Source organism: Buceros rhinoceros, unplaced genomic scaffold (genome assembly GCF_000710305.1).
Source record: "Buceros rhinoceros silvestris isolate BGI_N320 unplaced genomic scaffold, ASM71030v1 scaffold15948, whole genome shotgun sequence".
Classification (NCBI taxonomy): Eukaryota; Metazoa; Chordata; class Aves; order Bucerotiformes; family Bucerotidae; genus Buceros; species Buceros rhinoceros.
In genome coordinates this window covers 1-15,798 of record NW_010427571.1, presented here as the reverse complement: position 1 = coordinate 15,798, position 15,798 = coordinate 1, and the positions used below count along the sequence as shown (strand labels likewise).

The window sequence follows — 15,798 nt, the reverse complement described above, 5'->3', positions numbered from 1 at the left end:
AGAAGACAACAGGTAGCAGCAGCTACTGGATACTGAGACTATTCCAGGCACTAAAACACAGTAAAAAGAAGTGGGACAGTTAATACCAATCATCTGAAAAGCGGTAAGGGGATGATGCCAGTGGATGAGAACGTGCCGGTTAGAGGGGGGTAGTTAAGCCCAGTGTGAGTCAGGTCCATCGCTACGAGAAGCCCGCTTCAGGGCAGACAGCAGCTGATCCAGGCAACGCGCTACCCTCCAGTCAGACTCCTGGCAAGCAATCCTTGATTCCAGAAGACAACAGGTAGCAGCAGCTACTGGATACTGAGACTATTCCAGGCACTAAAACACAGTAAAAAGAAGTGGGACAGTTAATACCAATCATCTGAAAAGCGGTAAGGGGATGATGCCAGTGGATGAGAACGTGCCGGTTAGAGGGGGGTAGTTAAGCCCAGTGTGAGTCAGGTCCATCGCTACGAGGAGCCCGCTTCAGGGCAGACAGCAGCTGATACAGGCAACGCGCTACGTCCGTTTTCTGTTACTACAGTAAATACACCGCTCTGAAAACACAAAAGCAGGGAACAGCTTGTTTTATTTGACTGCACAGATACACTCCTGAGTTAAAGGTGTAAGTGGCATGTTCTCTCTGCAGGAGGAGAGCGGGCAGCCTGAAAGGCAGCGCTCGGTTTACTTGCACGAGCTTGCAGTGTCGGTGTCACCCAGGGGTGGCAGAGAAGATGCCCTGCACAGCAGCCAAGGGCGCCTGATTCAGACCTCTGCGGACGCAGAACCCTGCACACCGGCCTCCTCCAACACGTGCACACACCCCCTGCGATTAAACTGCTACGATAGAAAATCATTCGCACCCTGGAAAAACCCTGACATCGCAGACAGCGCATGTACACGGTTCCATTCACGGTGGTGACTGGTTTGGTTACCAAAAGCGACAAACCACCATCCAGGGACAGGATTACTGGAAATAAACCTATGTAAACACATACCCTTACGTAACTTATATATAAAAGATAACTATATTAAAGTTTTATCTGTGTATACATAAATACACACGCACGCACACACAAACACCCCCCCATCACAAAGCACGGCACACACACACACACGGAAATACTGTAAATGATGCTGAACCAAAATCTAAGAATCCAATTGAGAGATTATTAGCAGGTTTAAAATTGAGTTAAAAAACTATTTAAAGTGTCTTTAGTATTTATGTTGAAGCAAGGGCCAGAACGACCACAGATTAGCACTGATAAAAAGAGCTGGCATGGTATTTCCCGTAGTATGCCAGAATTCGTGAGTTACTTCTCATACTCGTTGTCGTTTCGCCAGCAGGGCACCTCAGCAACTAGAAAAGTGGGGTTTTTTTGTTTAGAAAACAGTGATTTTAAAGACTTGGGTTAACAACCAATATTGTTGAGGCACCCTCAGCCGTCAGCTAATCCTAAGACCCATACATACTTCAGTGTCGGCAGAGAACTAGCAGGACTCGGACATCCACGCCCACAGCACTCAGTGGCACGAACAGGTCTTCACAGTAAAAAAGGCAGGACTGGAGATGGGGGATGAGAAGGTGACATTTACCAAGCGTGACTCTCCAGTGAACTTCTGAGATACCACAGACGCTCCGTACGCAGGAGATGCAGCTCCACGGCGGTATTTCAGAGGCGACTGTGGGTGCAAGTTGGGTTTCGGTGGCAGCTAAAAGCTGTTGTTTATGTGCTCCAGGGTGAGAACTAACACCTCTAACAAGACTGCAAAGAGTGTTTGGGGTATTTAGCATGGCTAAAACCCCTGGTACCAGTGTCTTATATCAGAAACCGCTTTATTAGAACGTCATTGTAGTGTACAAGCACCGAATGGTTTCAGCTTAACTGGTCAATGGACATTCAGAATAGAAATGACTAGCAATTTAAAAGAGAGATCTTAAAAAAGATACTTTTTTCCTTTTATCTTTTTTTTTTCCCTTTTGTTAAGATTATCCACTATTTCTATTCTGATAGAAGACTCTGAGGATTGCTGGTACCCCGGTGTGTATAACTGTGAGTCAGCACACGCACACGCACACATGACTGTACACATCATTGCTACATCAACAGCCTCTTAAACAGAGAGCCCCAGCCCTGGCAGCGGGACCTGTACATCAGATACACCCTCTTTGTGCCTTTCGGTGCCATGATCAGCACTCGAGCTCCACGTTTACTGCAAATTAAGGTGGTTTTGAACGTAAGAACAGACTGTCCCTCACCCTCTCTAACAAAGCCACGATTAAGTCTTGTAATGTCTTTGTTTTTCTGCTGTTCAGCCGTGCAAATCCAGGCAAATGTGCAGACTGCACAGCTGACTTCCAGTCTCTTCCAACCCCTCATCAGTCCGGTGTTATCACACAGAGACGACGACGTCGAGATAGAGTCTGTCGTAGGACTCGCGGAAGCACAGGATGAGGAGCAGGCTGAGCAGACATGATCCCGGCAGGCACCAGTTGAACCAGGAAAACTCTGTCAAGCAGAAAACAGACCCAGCCTCAGAGTCAGCAAACATGTTCTGTGTTTAAAGCCACCAAAACGTTGATTGGTTGTGGGTTGGAAGGAAATGGCTGTGTTCTGACCAAAACCCTGACAGCCCTCGATGGTTAGCAGAGTCTGTGAGACTCCTCCATGGACACCTTATGCATATATGAAGTTATATATCTCTACCTATACCTAACCACCGCCTCCAGCTCACGTTAATCCTTCTTATTCAACCTGTCGATGAAGAGAAGGGGGAGAAACAAAAAAATCTATCAGTGCTAATGGAGAATAAACCACTTCCGAAGACTCTACTCATTAGTTCTTTGATTTCTATGGATTGAAAACTAAAACAAATCAAAAGTGTAAGAAGCAGGGGGGGCTGATTTTGATTACATGGTATAAGGAGGGAAAACCAATTCCTCAGAAGAAACCCGTGGGTAGTACAATCAGCTCAATTTAAAACTAGTTGCACAGACAGCTCCTCGGAAGCCTCTCTTCAGCTCTTAGATGTAACGTACTGCTCCTAGAAGCCTGCGTTCCACATTCAAGAAATCCTGTTGTCTGATAGTTGACTAATTAGCAGTTTTACTAAGGTTTTGTTGTGTTTTTCTAACAAGTGCACCACAATTTTACTGTCTGAGTTAATCAAAATCAAGATTTCATCACCGCTACTTTCTTAAATCTGTAATTTATCTTGCTAAAGGAAAAAGCACAATTTGTATTCCACAATGTAAAGGACAAAAGTCAGAATGGCTAAAAAAAAAAAAAAAAAAAAAAAAAAAAAAAAATCAACTTTCCAAAAATAGTAGCCTTCAACAACACCCTCCCTCACCCAACAAAAAACCTTACAGGTTTGTTTAGACAGTAATATTATTAAAACCTCAGTAAAATTTTCCCAGACTTGGAGAAGACCATGTTATGCCATGCCAGAAGTCAAGAGGCAAACGCTTTGCTATTATTTTCCTTACAATACTCTTGCCTAACTGGATTAAACAGACTTGAACCCAAATATCCTAGAAGACCAAATTTAACTTATGAATTTTTCATGTCTTTTGTGAAGCGGAATTTGTGACAGCACCGGCGATGCACACTAACACATCGATTGCCTGAAGCTAAAGGTCGACCCGCTTTTGTTTTCCCCTTGAAGTCCCTGCAGAGGAGGCGAAGGAATCCGCATGCAGCCGCTGCGGCTGCGGGTCTCCGGGCACCGCGCTAGCAGGGAGGCTGAGCTGTAGAGAGGTTTACATCTCCACAGTGCTAGCTGGCGCAACGTCTTCAGCGCTCTGGAAAGTTCCCAGGGCTTGGCTCCTTCACAGCCTTTGCAATACGAGAGTACAAGGAGCAAAAGAGAGAAACTGAAATTAAAGCCACTAAAAGATTACTCGGCTTAAAAAGCAAGACCAAGGGAACAAGATGAATTTGACTGAGTTCTGGTTTAAGCTGCTTAAATGCCATTAGAGGATGTATTTGAATCAAATGAAAGACAAATGTTTAAGATCGTTATCTACCTTCTAAAGGACTTTTTAATCAAAGGAGCCAATAGCACTCATGGCATTGATCCTGCCACCCCCCCTTCACCCCCAGTGACCACATGCGCTCTTGTACTTTCGATTATTTGTGAAACTGCATCACGGAGTATGGATCGTCCTAAACACAAATTACTTTTTAATTTTTTTTTTCTTTGAAGAAATAGGGAAATATTCCAGATGTATGGAAATACTAATGTCAGGTTTACCTTTACCTGCTAAGGAAAGAAATACCAGAGACAAAAAATGGCCCAAATACCCTGTTTACAAGGGAACGGATGCATTTCACCCTAATTCTTCAGTCAGAAGTGAGACACTGTATTGCCACCCTTAATCACTAATTCTGAACACTGGGTTGTTCCTCTGAAAAATGCTGAAAAAATTCTCTGAATAATGCTGAAAAAATTCTCTGAATATTCCGCATGTTCTTTTCAGCTCGGGTGGAAATGTGAGGAGAAACAGTACATGCAAATAGAGTTCACACCAATTAATATGACTCATAAAAGCATTCTTTAAAATGTGAAGTCTAAATATCACGCCATGTGAGGCTAGGGGGGACAGAATTCAGACTGGACAATGATGCGATTCAATGTCAGAACCAAAAAAGAGAAAGGCAAGTCTCTCTTGGTTTGTGTTCACAGCCCAGTTTGGAACAAGGTTGTAACCTGTGCGTGATTCCGTGGCAGAACCATACACAAACCACACCGAACATCTGCCCCAGGCTGGAACCTTCCTAATTTTGAGCGCAACTCATTCTGAAATAGTACCTGTGCTTATAGTGATCTATCAAAACCTGCTTCCGAAGCAGAACGTTGCTTTGCAAATCTTGCATCATGAAGCAAACGTTTACCACAACAACAAAACACAAACCAAAAATCTGTATCTTTGAAAACCATTAATGAAGACCACTTCCCTCTGAAAGCAAGGTGGGTCCTTATTTTACAGCTTAGATATACATAATAATGTATATTATGGTCTCTAAATAGCAAGTTGAAAGTTCTGATCACGAATTAGGAGGAAGCAAATAATACTCGAGAGATGAGAAAGTCTCAACAAGTTGATGAAAATATGAAGCAAAACACTGTTCTGCCTCATGAGGCCACTCGACTATCTAAAGGAACGAGTATTTCGACCTTGAGCACTGGCCAAGAAATGCTCTCTCCCCTGCAATGGTATGTCCAACCCACTGAGCGGAGCTGACCTGAAACGGGATGTTTCTGCTCCGCCCCTCCATGGGAATACAGTTATAGCCCAAAGCACGAGACTGGATTAGCTTTACTGTGGTTTTGAACACCCGTAGAGACAGGACGAGAGGAAAGGGCCTCAAGCTGCACCAGGGGAGATCTAGGTTGGATATGAGGAAAAATGTCTTTACAGGGAGGGCTGTGAAGCATTGAAACAGTCTGCCCAGGGAGGTGGTGGAGTCCCCATCCCTGGAGGTGTTTCACAGCCGTGTGGCTGTGGTGCTGAGGGACATGGCTTAGGGACCCTGGCAGTGCAGGGTGGACGGTTGGACTCAATGATCTCGAAGGTCTCTTCGGGAGCTGGTGGAGTCCCCATCCCTGGAGGTGTTTCACAGCCGTGTGGCTGTGGTGCTGAGGGACATGGCTTAGGGACCCTGGCAGTGCAGGGTGGACGGTTGGACTCAATGATCTCGAAGGTCTCTTCCACCCACATGGTTCTGCGATTAGTAACTGTCACATTACCCAGGCCTTTATAAAAGCATGGCGGCAGTATGTACCGTGATGATTTCTCTGGCTGGCGGGATATGACTATGTTCATCTTGCACTAAAGCATTTCATTTTTATTAGCAGGCATGAGGAAGAGATTAAAGTTCTTCTCCCTTGTTGCTACATATGAGGGTTCAATCCCTTGATTATGAACAGAAATGGCATGTGCAAATCCTCCCTTCACTGACGAGGGTAACTCTTCATGGAGCATTTTCAAAGTAGCTTGTATTTCTTACCTGTATGGTAAAACGTGAGGAAAAACAAAAGCACTCCCATAAACACATTGCTCAAAAAGGTGACAACGCCGCAGGTAATTCCTTCTGGAACAGGATAGACCGTCTCCACAAAGAGCTCAAAGAATATTGGTACGCTGCTGTTGAGGAATATACCCAGCAAAATGCAGGATGTGTACAGCGTAGCTACGGAAGAAACAAAACCAGTCATTAATTTCACACCAGCACTCCCCCCCTCTCCTATTCAGAGCTGCCAAGAAGAAGCAATACTTGAGTAACTGAAAAATGCATCAACTTATTTTTATCCTCTGCGTATCATAAAGCATATCACATCCCACTGTTGTAGGCAGAATGGATGCATTCGTTTGTGCAAAAGAAATAGAAATAGTCTTTTTTTTGTTTTCTTAATAGAACCCATGAAGACACATGCAGTGATTTGTAATTTGCTTGTAAATAAACCAAACAGAACCAAATTATGAGTGCAAAACATCACCTGCAGTTCGATTTACCTCTGGATGGAAACTACTGTCCTAGACACAGTTAGCTAATACGCCGATTTGGAAATGGACACAGATTAACCTTTTGACTTAGTTCTAAAGGTCAGAACTGATTTTGCTTCCGTTCTACAAGTAAGTACTAATGATCTACCAGATATCGAGACACCAGCATTCAGCACGGCCTGAGCCGCAACCTGTGGAATGCCTTTTGGCTTCAAAAGGCAGTGAAGGGCAGGCGGTGCCTGGCGGGGAGGGGACGTGTTTGATAGTGCAGATTATTCACCGCTGTACATCAAATTATTTTTCCTGGATGAATCAACAGAATAAAGACATTTCTTCAGCAGCCTCAGGTATTTTGTCTTACGATTTCTGACACTGCCCAACACTTTACAGTGCTTAATATCTTAATATAGATGCTTAATACAACCAGACTATCTATTAACAAACCTATTATATCTATTTCTGGGGGGAAAAAAAAACTTCAGAAGAATTTAATACCTATTTAGAAATGTAAATAAGTCTTTGCTGAATTCTGCCTTGTGAAGGGGAAGATTTCCTGATCCGCAGCCTCAAGTAACCTGAGGTTACTGATCAAGTACAAAGTACAAGGAAATGACTAGAAGGCCTGGAAAAAAAGTCTGGAATAATTTCTGAACTTTGGTACAAAATCCTAAAAGAATCTTTTTTTCATATAGATATATGCATTTATATAAAATAGAAAATGTATTTTCAGTTTAATTTATGTTCTTCTGTCTCAGAAAGGGGAGAAGGGAAACAGCGCTTCTTCATCTCATGTTAAGCATTGCTCAAGCTTTCAATGGAGAAACTGTTAGGAAGCACGAAACTTCCAGCTTAAAATAAATTAAACAACAAAAACCCCCCACTGTTTCTTAAAATATGAAGAATCACGGGAAAGAGATAAAGGCATTAAGAATCAGAAAGAGCTATCTATCAGATCCCCGTTTGATGTGGTTTGCTTCCAAGGCACAAAGACACATTTCTTTCTCTACAGAGGATTTGCCTGCACAGGAAAAAGAGGACAGCAGTCCCAGCCAGGAAGATGATACAGATGGCATGACTTCAGGAGACGCAGCTGGTCCCTGCTTTTTTTTTTTAATATACCAGAATGTTCTGAGTTGTTAAGAAAAAGAAAGAAAGAAAAAGAATGAATAAACCATGGTAACTTTTCCAGCTCTCAAATTCTCTTATTATAAACTACAGAATGAAAGTCAAAGACACTGATGGAAAGTACGTTCGAGAGTTGTTAGAAGGGAAGAAAACAACCCAAACCAGTAAGAGGATGCTCTTCCTACTGGGCTTTTCTAGCTAACCCTGGAGAACTGCTTCCCTAGGTACAAGGCCCAAGGATTTTTGCTGCGAGTCCTCACTGGTATTTAAAATGTCATGAACCCCTCTAAGAGCTCCTGTTCACCTAAAACACCACGGCACACTGCTCTAGCCGTCCCTAACTGCTGCCCGGTGCAGCCAGCAAATCCAAGTGTATTCAGCTGTTTGAGATTTTTACATTGGTTTGAGAAGCCAACACCTAAATGAAAGAGAAGAATCTCTTAAGACAAGCGAACACCTGCCTCCCGTTACAGTCAACCAGAGAGATCGACAGGTAACTACTTGTAACTTCTGGAGAACCTTTCCAGAGCTTTCCCTAAAGAAAAGAAGGTGGTAGCCAGCTGTAATTCCTTACTGGAAACTCCAGCAGTGGAAACAGTTGTAAAGCTGCTAAAAGTCACAACAGCCCCATCAAAAGTGGAGCTGCATACGGAGAGTGCCAGAGGCAACGCCTCTGCAGGAGGACTGAGACCTCTCCCACAAAGGGCAGCAGCTGCGGAACAGGGTTCCTGCACCTCTGAATAGAGACGCAGAATTTCTAGAAACTCAGATTCACTGAGGTGAAGGCAAAAATCTGCACCTAAGATTAGCAGCTGTTTCAAAGACAAAGACTTCAAATTTTAGCCCATACAGTAGGTGCCCAAGTCTCCATCAAAGCAACAGAAGCCTTCAAAATAAATCTGATAGCTGAAAACACTGATAGTTAGTTGAATCACCTCACTGCTCGTTACTTCCTAAATGCATTAAGGGGACTAGACCCTAAGCAAACAAGCACAGTAACTCTCTACATCAGAAACTACACCCGAACATGCCCTTGTCACAGCAGCTCGCTTCAGCCACACAAAGCCACTCCCTGCCACGAGCAAAGCAGCTTTAGCATGGTCACCTCTTGGTTCTCCCCATAACGTCTTGTGAGTGCATGCCAAAACCTGCCAGCTGAATGGCAGTGCCAGCACCTCAGCTGCCATCACCGGGAACGCTTATAAAACAAGGTCTGCATCTACGTACACACACTGTACCACGACAGGATGTCAAGGCAAAAAGACAGGCAGAATTTAGCATCCAGTAGATGCCAATCCGAGATCTAAGAGCTAGTGGAAATGACAGCTGTTAACTGGTAAACTACAAAAAGCAGCTCTGGGAGTGAAGGAGGTGTACACACCTGAGTGCCTCCCTTAATGGGTACATGTATTTTTTATTTCACGTCTCTGTAAACGATGTGGGGTCCTCCTGATCCTCCTGTACAAATAAGCTAACATGGCAATTAAGTCACAAACCCAAACAGTCAGCTAGACAGACAGTTGAAGATAGGCAGTTTCAGAAAAAGAAGTTATAGGCAGAAGTCAAATAAGGGTTCAAAAGTGTGTTTTGCCTTTTATCTCAGGCACTAAATATTTCACACCTCATATTCCAGCTCACAGGCAACAAAGTGCTGTATCAGGGAGAACATCACCTATGAAGAGAGACCATTTACCTTCCAGCACAGTGACCTTGTGCTGAATGAACACAAACAATTACCATGATTTTATACTGGTGAGAAACAGCTGCTAAACTTACAGCAAATGTGTGTTTCAATTAAGACAATCTTGATGACAGTCACTGGAAATGAATATAAGGATATGAAAGAAATGATTTACCAAGAAGCTAACACTATGTCCTAAAGCCTAACAAGGACAAACAGCTCGCTTGGATAGGCAGGCACTGGGGAAGGTGTGTCATGCTACTAGTATTAAAAAAAATAAATAAATCACTTTTTCTTAGTTAAAGGAATTAACTGCCCATGAAGCCATGTGCACAGTTGTGTACCCAAGACAGTGGCAGCTGTGGGCATCAATAAATAATGGAACCGGGCTGGGTTTCTTTAAACTGTTTTGATTAATGTCATGTTTTAAAGATGTTTGTGTGAATTCAGCAGCTATTTCTCAGGTTGGCCGCTGTAAAAAGATCAGGAAAGGCAAAACACCCATCTGAAGCCCAGCTGCTTCAGAGAATTGGCCTGGAGCTGCCGCAGCAGGAGGCTCGAGCTAGGTTCCGTCATGTCATGTTCTGCAACGTGCTTATCAATTTGCTCTAACATTACCCCGTCGCTAAATGTGTAACGACAGAGTCCAATCCAAAGCCAAGCGAAACTAAGGAAGGACTTCCACTGACATAAACAGTTCGCATCAACCCATCGGCACACATATCTTGGCTGATTTTTAACAGAGAATATGAAACATCACCTTTTAAAAAAAATAAATAAAGTATTTTGCACATAAATTTGCAAAGGAAATGCGTGCAAGCAGGTCGTACAGTACCTTCCTCCAAAGGCCCCTGCCAGAAACCCTGAACTCGGCACACTCTGCAACAGTCCTCTTGTCAGCCCAGCTGAGCAAGACTCACACGGATTTCACATGGGCAAACCGGGAAGTAACTGAGTACCGTCTCCTGGGTGCAGCACGCAATTTAAAGCAAAATCTAGGGAGATCTCGGGCACTTTGCTATTGCCCATTCTAACAGCACCCCGAATCCCCGAATGGAAGGGTGAAGCCTCATGTGGATGGATGCTTCGTTGACTTTAGTACCCCATCGATGACCCGAACAATTCCAAGTTAGTTCCTACCGACCTCTCTAAAGCTTGTTAAAGTGGAATGAAACTCCCCTAAAATTTAATTCTTGCTACTGGCCATGGTAAGAATAGCCATGGAAGAAGTCTCCCTTAATTCTTCCATGAGAAATGTGACTCCCTCAAGGTAAGACAGTAATTTTTACTGTAATTCATTTACAGGAACAAAAAACACAACAGAAGAGGGATGTCCCCGTGGTGCACGTTTATAACATCACTGTGTTTCATTGCCTGGATTTCCATTCCAGAACGCACTGATCAAATTCTTATCTCATGATATAGTTATGAAAGTAACCAAAAATCTGATCAAATTGCATTTGTTCTATACAGTTCCCAAGAGAAAGGCAAGTGGAACTTTCTTTGAAAGCAGAGCGTTCCCTTTGGAGAACTAAAAAGTGAGAAATTACCGAGTGAGACTCAAAAGAAAAAAGAAAGAAACCCACAAAAAACCAAATAAAAAGAAAAGGGGAGGGGGGGGCTGAAAATCATACAGTATTTGAGGCTTGCTATCGATGGATATTTGAAGTGGCTGGACTTGGAGATATTCATCCCTGAAATGCTCCTCCCAAATGTCAAGCATTCTACACTGTTTAAAGTGGGGGTTTAACTGTTTTTAAATAAACCTCTTAAATTAGTTCTTCTTTAAGCACTTTCTATCCGTGGATTTACAGATGCCTTCAGGAAGAAAACCATCATTATTCCCACTGTATGAGCGAAGGGAGGGTTATGATTTGTCCAGAGCCGACGCAAGAAAAAGAAATGTTTTCGGGTCACTCACCCTCTGGGTCCCCCCACCTTATACTTATCAAGCACATCTTGTTTATAGCAAAGCAATTCAACTCAGAAGAATAAAACAATCCCTATTAAGAAATTAATTTCTCTCTTTTTCAATGGTGTGCTTTGTAGACGGGGATAGGAAGACAGATGTGTTTGTGACGCTCAGTCTGTTGAATCTGAAAATCAAGTGTAGGCTGCCTAACCTAAATATAGTCATCAGCTCCCGGAGTTGCCATTGTGTTCAGAGTATCTGCCATGCAGCATGAGAAGAGAGTTTGTAAAGCAAAATTCTGCTGAATGTGCTCATAAATATTAGAATATTCTTGATACGCTATGCCGAAAACATTCAATCCGAGCTGTGAGCAGCCAGCGCTGCAGAGCAATGGCTGCAAAAGGCTAGGATTGTACCCAGCGACTCCACCAGCGATACAACACCAGCATTACAATGCCTTACGCAATTATGGCGGGTCAGAGTAGCCAATTGTACATAAATTCACACCATGAAGTTCGGTACAAGGCAAACGAACAAAGGACTTGGCACAGCAAACAGATCAGCAGCTGCATTCCGCAGAGAAAACTATCTTAATGCTCAACATGTACAGAAAACTGTCTTTGAAGCTTGCTGGAAAATGCAAATAATATACATTAAAATTAAAATTTCCTAAAATTCAGGCTTGCTTAAAATGTAAACTACAATCAAGGGGTTTTAAGAGCTGTGATTAGCTGATGAGAGGTGTTTTAGAGACACGATCCCGTCGTGCGACGGCACTGTATCATGCTTGCCTTGCCTTCTCTTTTTCCACACTAGTAGTTGTAGTTCAGACACGTGACTCTGCGTACACTTCCCATTAAATCTTGTGGAGATCCATTAAGAAGTTAGCAAGTGACAGAAAACCCGTCTTGCTCTGTGGCAGGCAGAACAATGGAGGGTGTGACGGAAATGCGGAGAACTGCAGGCATCACGCAACGCAAACAACGCTCAACAGCATTGTGGAGAGAGAAGACAAAGCGGGTGTCCACTTTTCATATCTGCATTGAAGGGCCCCAGTGCAGGGAATTCCACTTGGGAGAAAATACCTTTAGATGATGTTTAGATATTCACAAGGCATTAGGAGAATATCACACAAACAAGCGCATGGAAAAACTTTTTGCTGTGACCATTTTTTCCAATACGATTCCTCGGCCAGTATTGAAACCAGACGTTGCCACACAGAGCACTGACTAAAAGAAAGGGCTTGGTTGGGGCTATTTTAAAGACAAGCCTTCAGAGATTTTCATCCCCTTCCTTTTGGGTCAATAACTGGCCAGCTGTACCAGCAGTCCCTCAGGTCACGTGGATATTTTAGCAGTTTCTGGGTATTGCTGAAGTTGCCAGTGCTTGTGTTTTTGTTGGACAACATCTGACTTGCTCAAGAGAACCACACTGGAGACACGGCAAGAGAGGAGGGGGAAGCCCCTCACAAAACGGGAGCTAGTTGGTTGGAGGTGAAAATCTCCTTGCAACATCAAACGTACACCTCCACAATCTTCCGCTCTGAACTCCGCTTGCTCTGCCTCAGCATTTGAGTAAGTCTGAGCCTGTGGGCCGAGATCCATCAGTGGCACCACCAAGCCTAACACTTGTGCTCTGTGCCACCGGACAGGAATAAGTGGAGGAGCCTTCTGGCAACACCAAACCCTACTGCCCTCACTCACGCAACAACCACTGCTTTGCAGCAGGTGTTTAGTGATGCCTGCAAAGTAGCTTCTACCTTAACCAGCTACCTCAAAACACTTCCCAAAGCTGCCAGCCAACAGCCTGCAACTGACCTCCTACATTTATACTCTGATATACTCCCCATCTCAAACTTTAAATTAAAAAAAGAAAAAAATATAAAGAAGTTCATCCAAATCAGTTCAAATGTACCGTTTCTCCCAATTACCGTGGAATGCAGAGGTCATCATCATATTGCATCATTACACTGAGGAATAATCTAGCATGAAGTCCTATAAATCAGCTTAAATAGCTTGTGTGTTTTCATCCATTACAGCCTATTTCACAAAAATATACCACTGCTTTTTTTGAACAAGGATCTAAATTGAACAGGCGCATTACATCTATTTTATATGGAACTTAATGAGAAAAGGCTGGTGTGAACCCTGCCTCTGCCTATCGACGAAGCTTAAACGCCGTACCATGAAAGAAAGATAGATTTGGTGGCTGCACATTTGGCCCTGATGCTGTAGATTGCCTTTTTTTGAGGAATGCACCATATTGCTGGCATTTCTGTTCAAAACAAGCTTGTGTTCGATAGAAAAGGGTTCAACGTTTACAGTGACGTGTGTAAGAACGGCACAGACAGAAAACTCTCTAATGAAAGTTAAAATGCAGTTAAGGAATCACCCTTTTGAAAAGGAGCGATAACTGCATGAAAAGAACAACCCTACCCCTAGGTTTTTACCAAGGGATGCTAGTTCAGCGTACTTCCACTCAAACTGCGTACCGATTAAGTTACATCTTACTGAAGCACAGCTTTTTTTTTTTAGAGTTGGAATTTCAAGACGAATCACAAATTTGACCTATCCATCCAGATGGTGCTTCTCCTGAACATGTTTCTCATGTATTTCAATTTGCTGTACCCACTTTGGTTTATAGTCGTGACACATGCAACGCACCAAGGACACTTACTGAAACTCAAAGCTAACTGGAGTAAACCAGTACTTCATATACTACTCTCCACACCAAAATCTTTATTGAAAACGAGGAAAAGAAACCATTTTAATTTATCCTAAATGCACAAACTTAGCTATAATGAAGACGGCACTTTACTTAAAATGGATTTACAGAATTCTTTAATAAACAGATGTTTTTACAAATCTTGAAAGCTCAGTTTTCCTCTGTTGAAGGTCTTGGAACCGCAGCTGGATCAGTCCCTTGGTGCAGACAGTAAGGTGAAGGACAGATTTTTAAGAACAAAGCAGTGCTAATTTTCAACTGAGGGAACAGCTGTGTAGTAGACTTCTGAGCTCTTCCTCCCCTCCTGCCAACATCTTTTTTCCCCCCACCTTGTTAACGCGCAGGCTGAGTTAACTTGGGGCTGGACAAGACCCCTGATCCTGCACGCAGGCGCTAAAAAAGGACAGCACAATGCAGGGATGGGTTCAGATGGCTGAGAATACTAGGGGTCGCCTTGGCTTGAACCGCACTACATCTTTCCATAATTAATTGAAGTTCCAAACCCCTAAATTCCAACATGCCACTGTTTCTTACATGCAAGACTACTCCCATTCAGTTTTCTCGGTTCATTTCTCACCTCTGTTATCCTAAAACACTCAAAACAGAAAAACACTCAGTCCCAAAAATCAATGTTGAATGTATTTTGGGCTTTTGTTAGGTTTTTATCTTTTTATGAAGTTGTTCAAAGCTGATAAAGATATTTCAGATTCAGTAGGTTTTCTAAGCCCCTTTTTTCTTTGTCTTGGTAAAACTACTGTTTTTCTGCAGATACCAAATGGGGCTATAACATACTTGATTCAAGGCTGCCAATATTCGCCTTCCATACCAATTAGAAAGAACAGGAATTAAAATCATTGTCCTACCTGTGGTTAAAGGCAGATGAGTGACGTTAGTTAGGCAGGTGAGAGTGAACCAGGTTGATGCTAATGTTGCTCCAGATAAAAGCAGCAGCAGTATAAACTTCAGCATGCCCCTGATAAAATCTGCAAATCTAAAATAAAAGCACAGATCAGAGCAATACAAATGCTGATTTTCGTCTTATTTACATGTGGTGCTTGACAATTAATTCAGTATATTCTCATTAAACATTTTGGAGACTACAAAACCAATTTAAAAATCACTCATCTTTTCAGAAATAGAAAAAAAAGGCATTTTTATAGAATGGTGATATTTCTAGCTGTCAAGCTGAAGAGCCGTGGATTTTTTAGCTGTCACAAAATAACAACCAAACCAGAACAATTCTCAAGGCATCAGCGGAGAACGCTTGGTATACAGGAAGGGGTTTTTTTTCCCTTCTGCATTTGTTGGACACAACATCACACCACTCCTTCCATCGCTGTTTTGTCAGCGTTTGCCAGTCTCCCTTGGCAGACACGCCGCTCAATTAGCATACGAGGAGGCTGCTGCATTTCATTCAAGACATAGTTAAGTGTCAAGATTCATTCCTGAGGGAAATGACAACACTCCAGACACCAGAATCCCTAGATCAGAGATGACAAGGAGCAGCTTCCGAACCCTCGGATGCATTGGCAATGACGCTCTCGGCGGCTCAGGCAAAGCGGGAACTCTTTACGCAGGCGGTCACCATTTTGGGTTGAAATGTTCCACAAACATTGGTGCCACTCCGCTCCTACACACGCCCCGCTGACAGTCTGGGGGGAGGACAGCCCCACAAGCCCGTGGGTAGTCTGGCTGTTACAGACAGGGAAACACAATCTGTGTACCACCGCTGGTACAATTGCTTTCTTCACCTTTTTTCTTTCGAGGAGATGGAGCGGTGCTCGCGTGGCGTAGTTATCAGCGCAACTGCTCTCTTCAAAAGAGATCCCATCATAGGCAATGAATGTCAGCCAGCCACTAGTA

At 43.2% G+C, this 15,798-nt stretch overlaps 1 protein-coding gene across 1 annotated transcript; it reads right to left on the bottom strand.

The window, feature by feature from the left end:
* Positions 1–2,376: 2,376 nt before the first annotated feature.
* LOC104498559 (disrupted in renal carcinoma protein 2-like) lies at positions 2,377–14,926 on the bottom strand (the record flags this gene model as incomplete). The annotated part of the gene is made up of 3 exons (XM_010141956.1): positions 2,377–2,492; positions 5,997–6,179; positions 14,799–14,926. Coding segments are annotated over 3 exons (427 nt in total), but the record flags the coding sequence as incomplete, so codon positions are not given.
* Between the last annotated feature and the right edge of the window lie 872 nt (positions 14,927–15,798).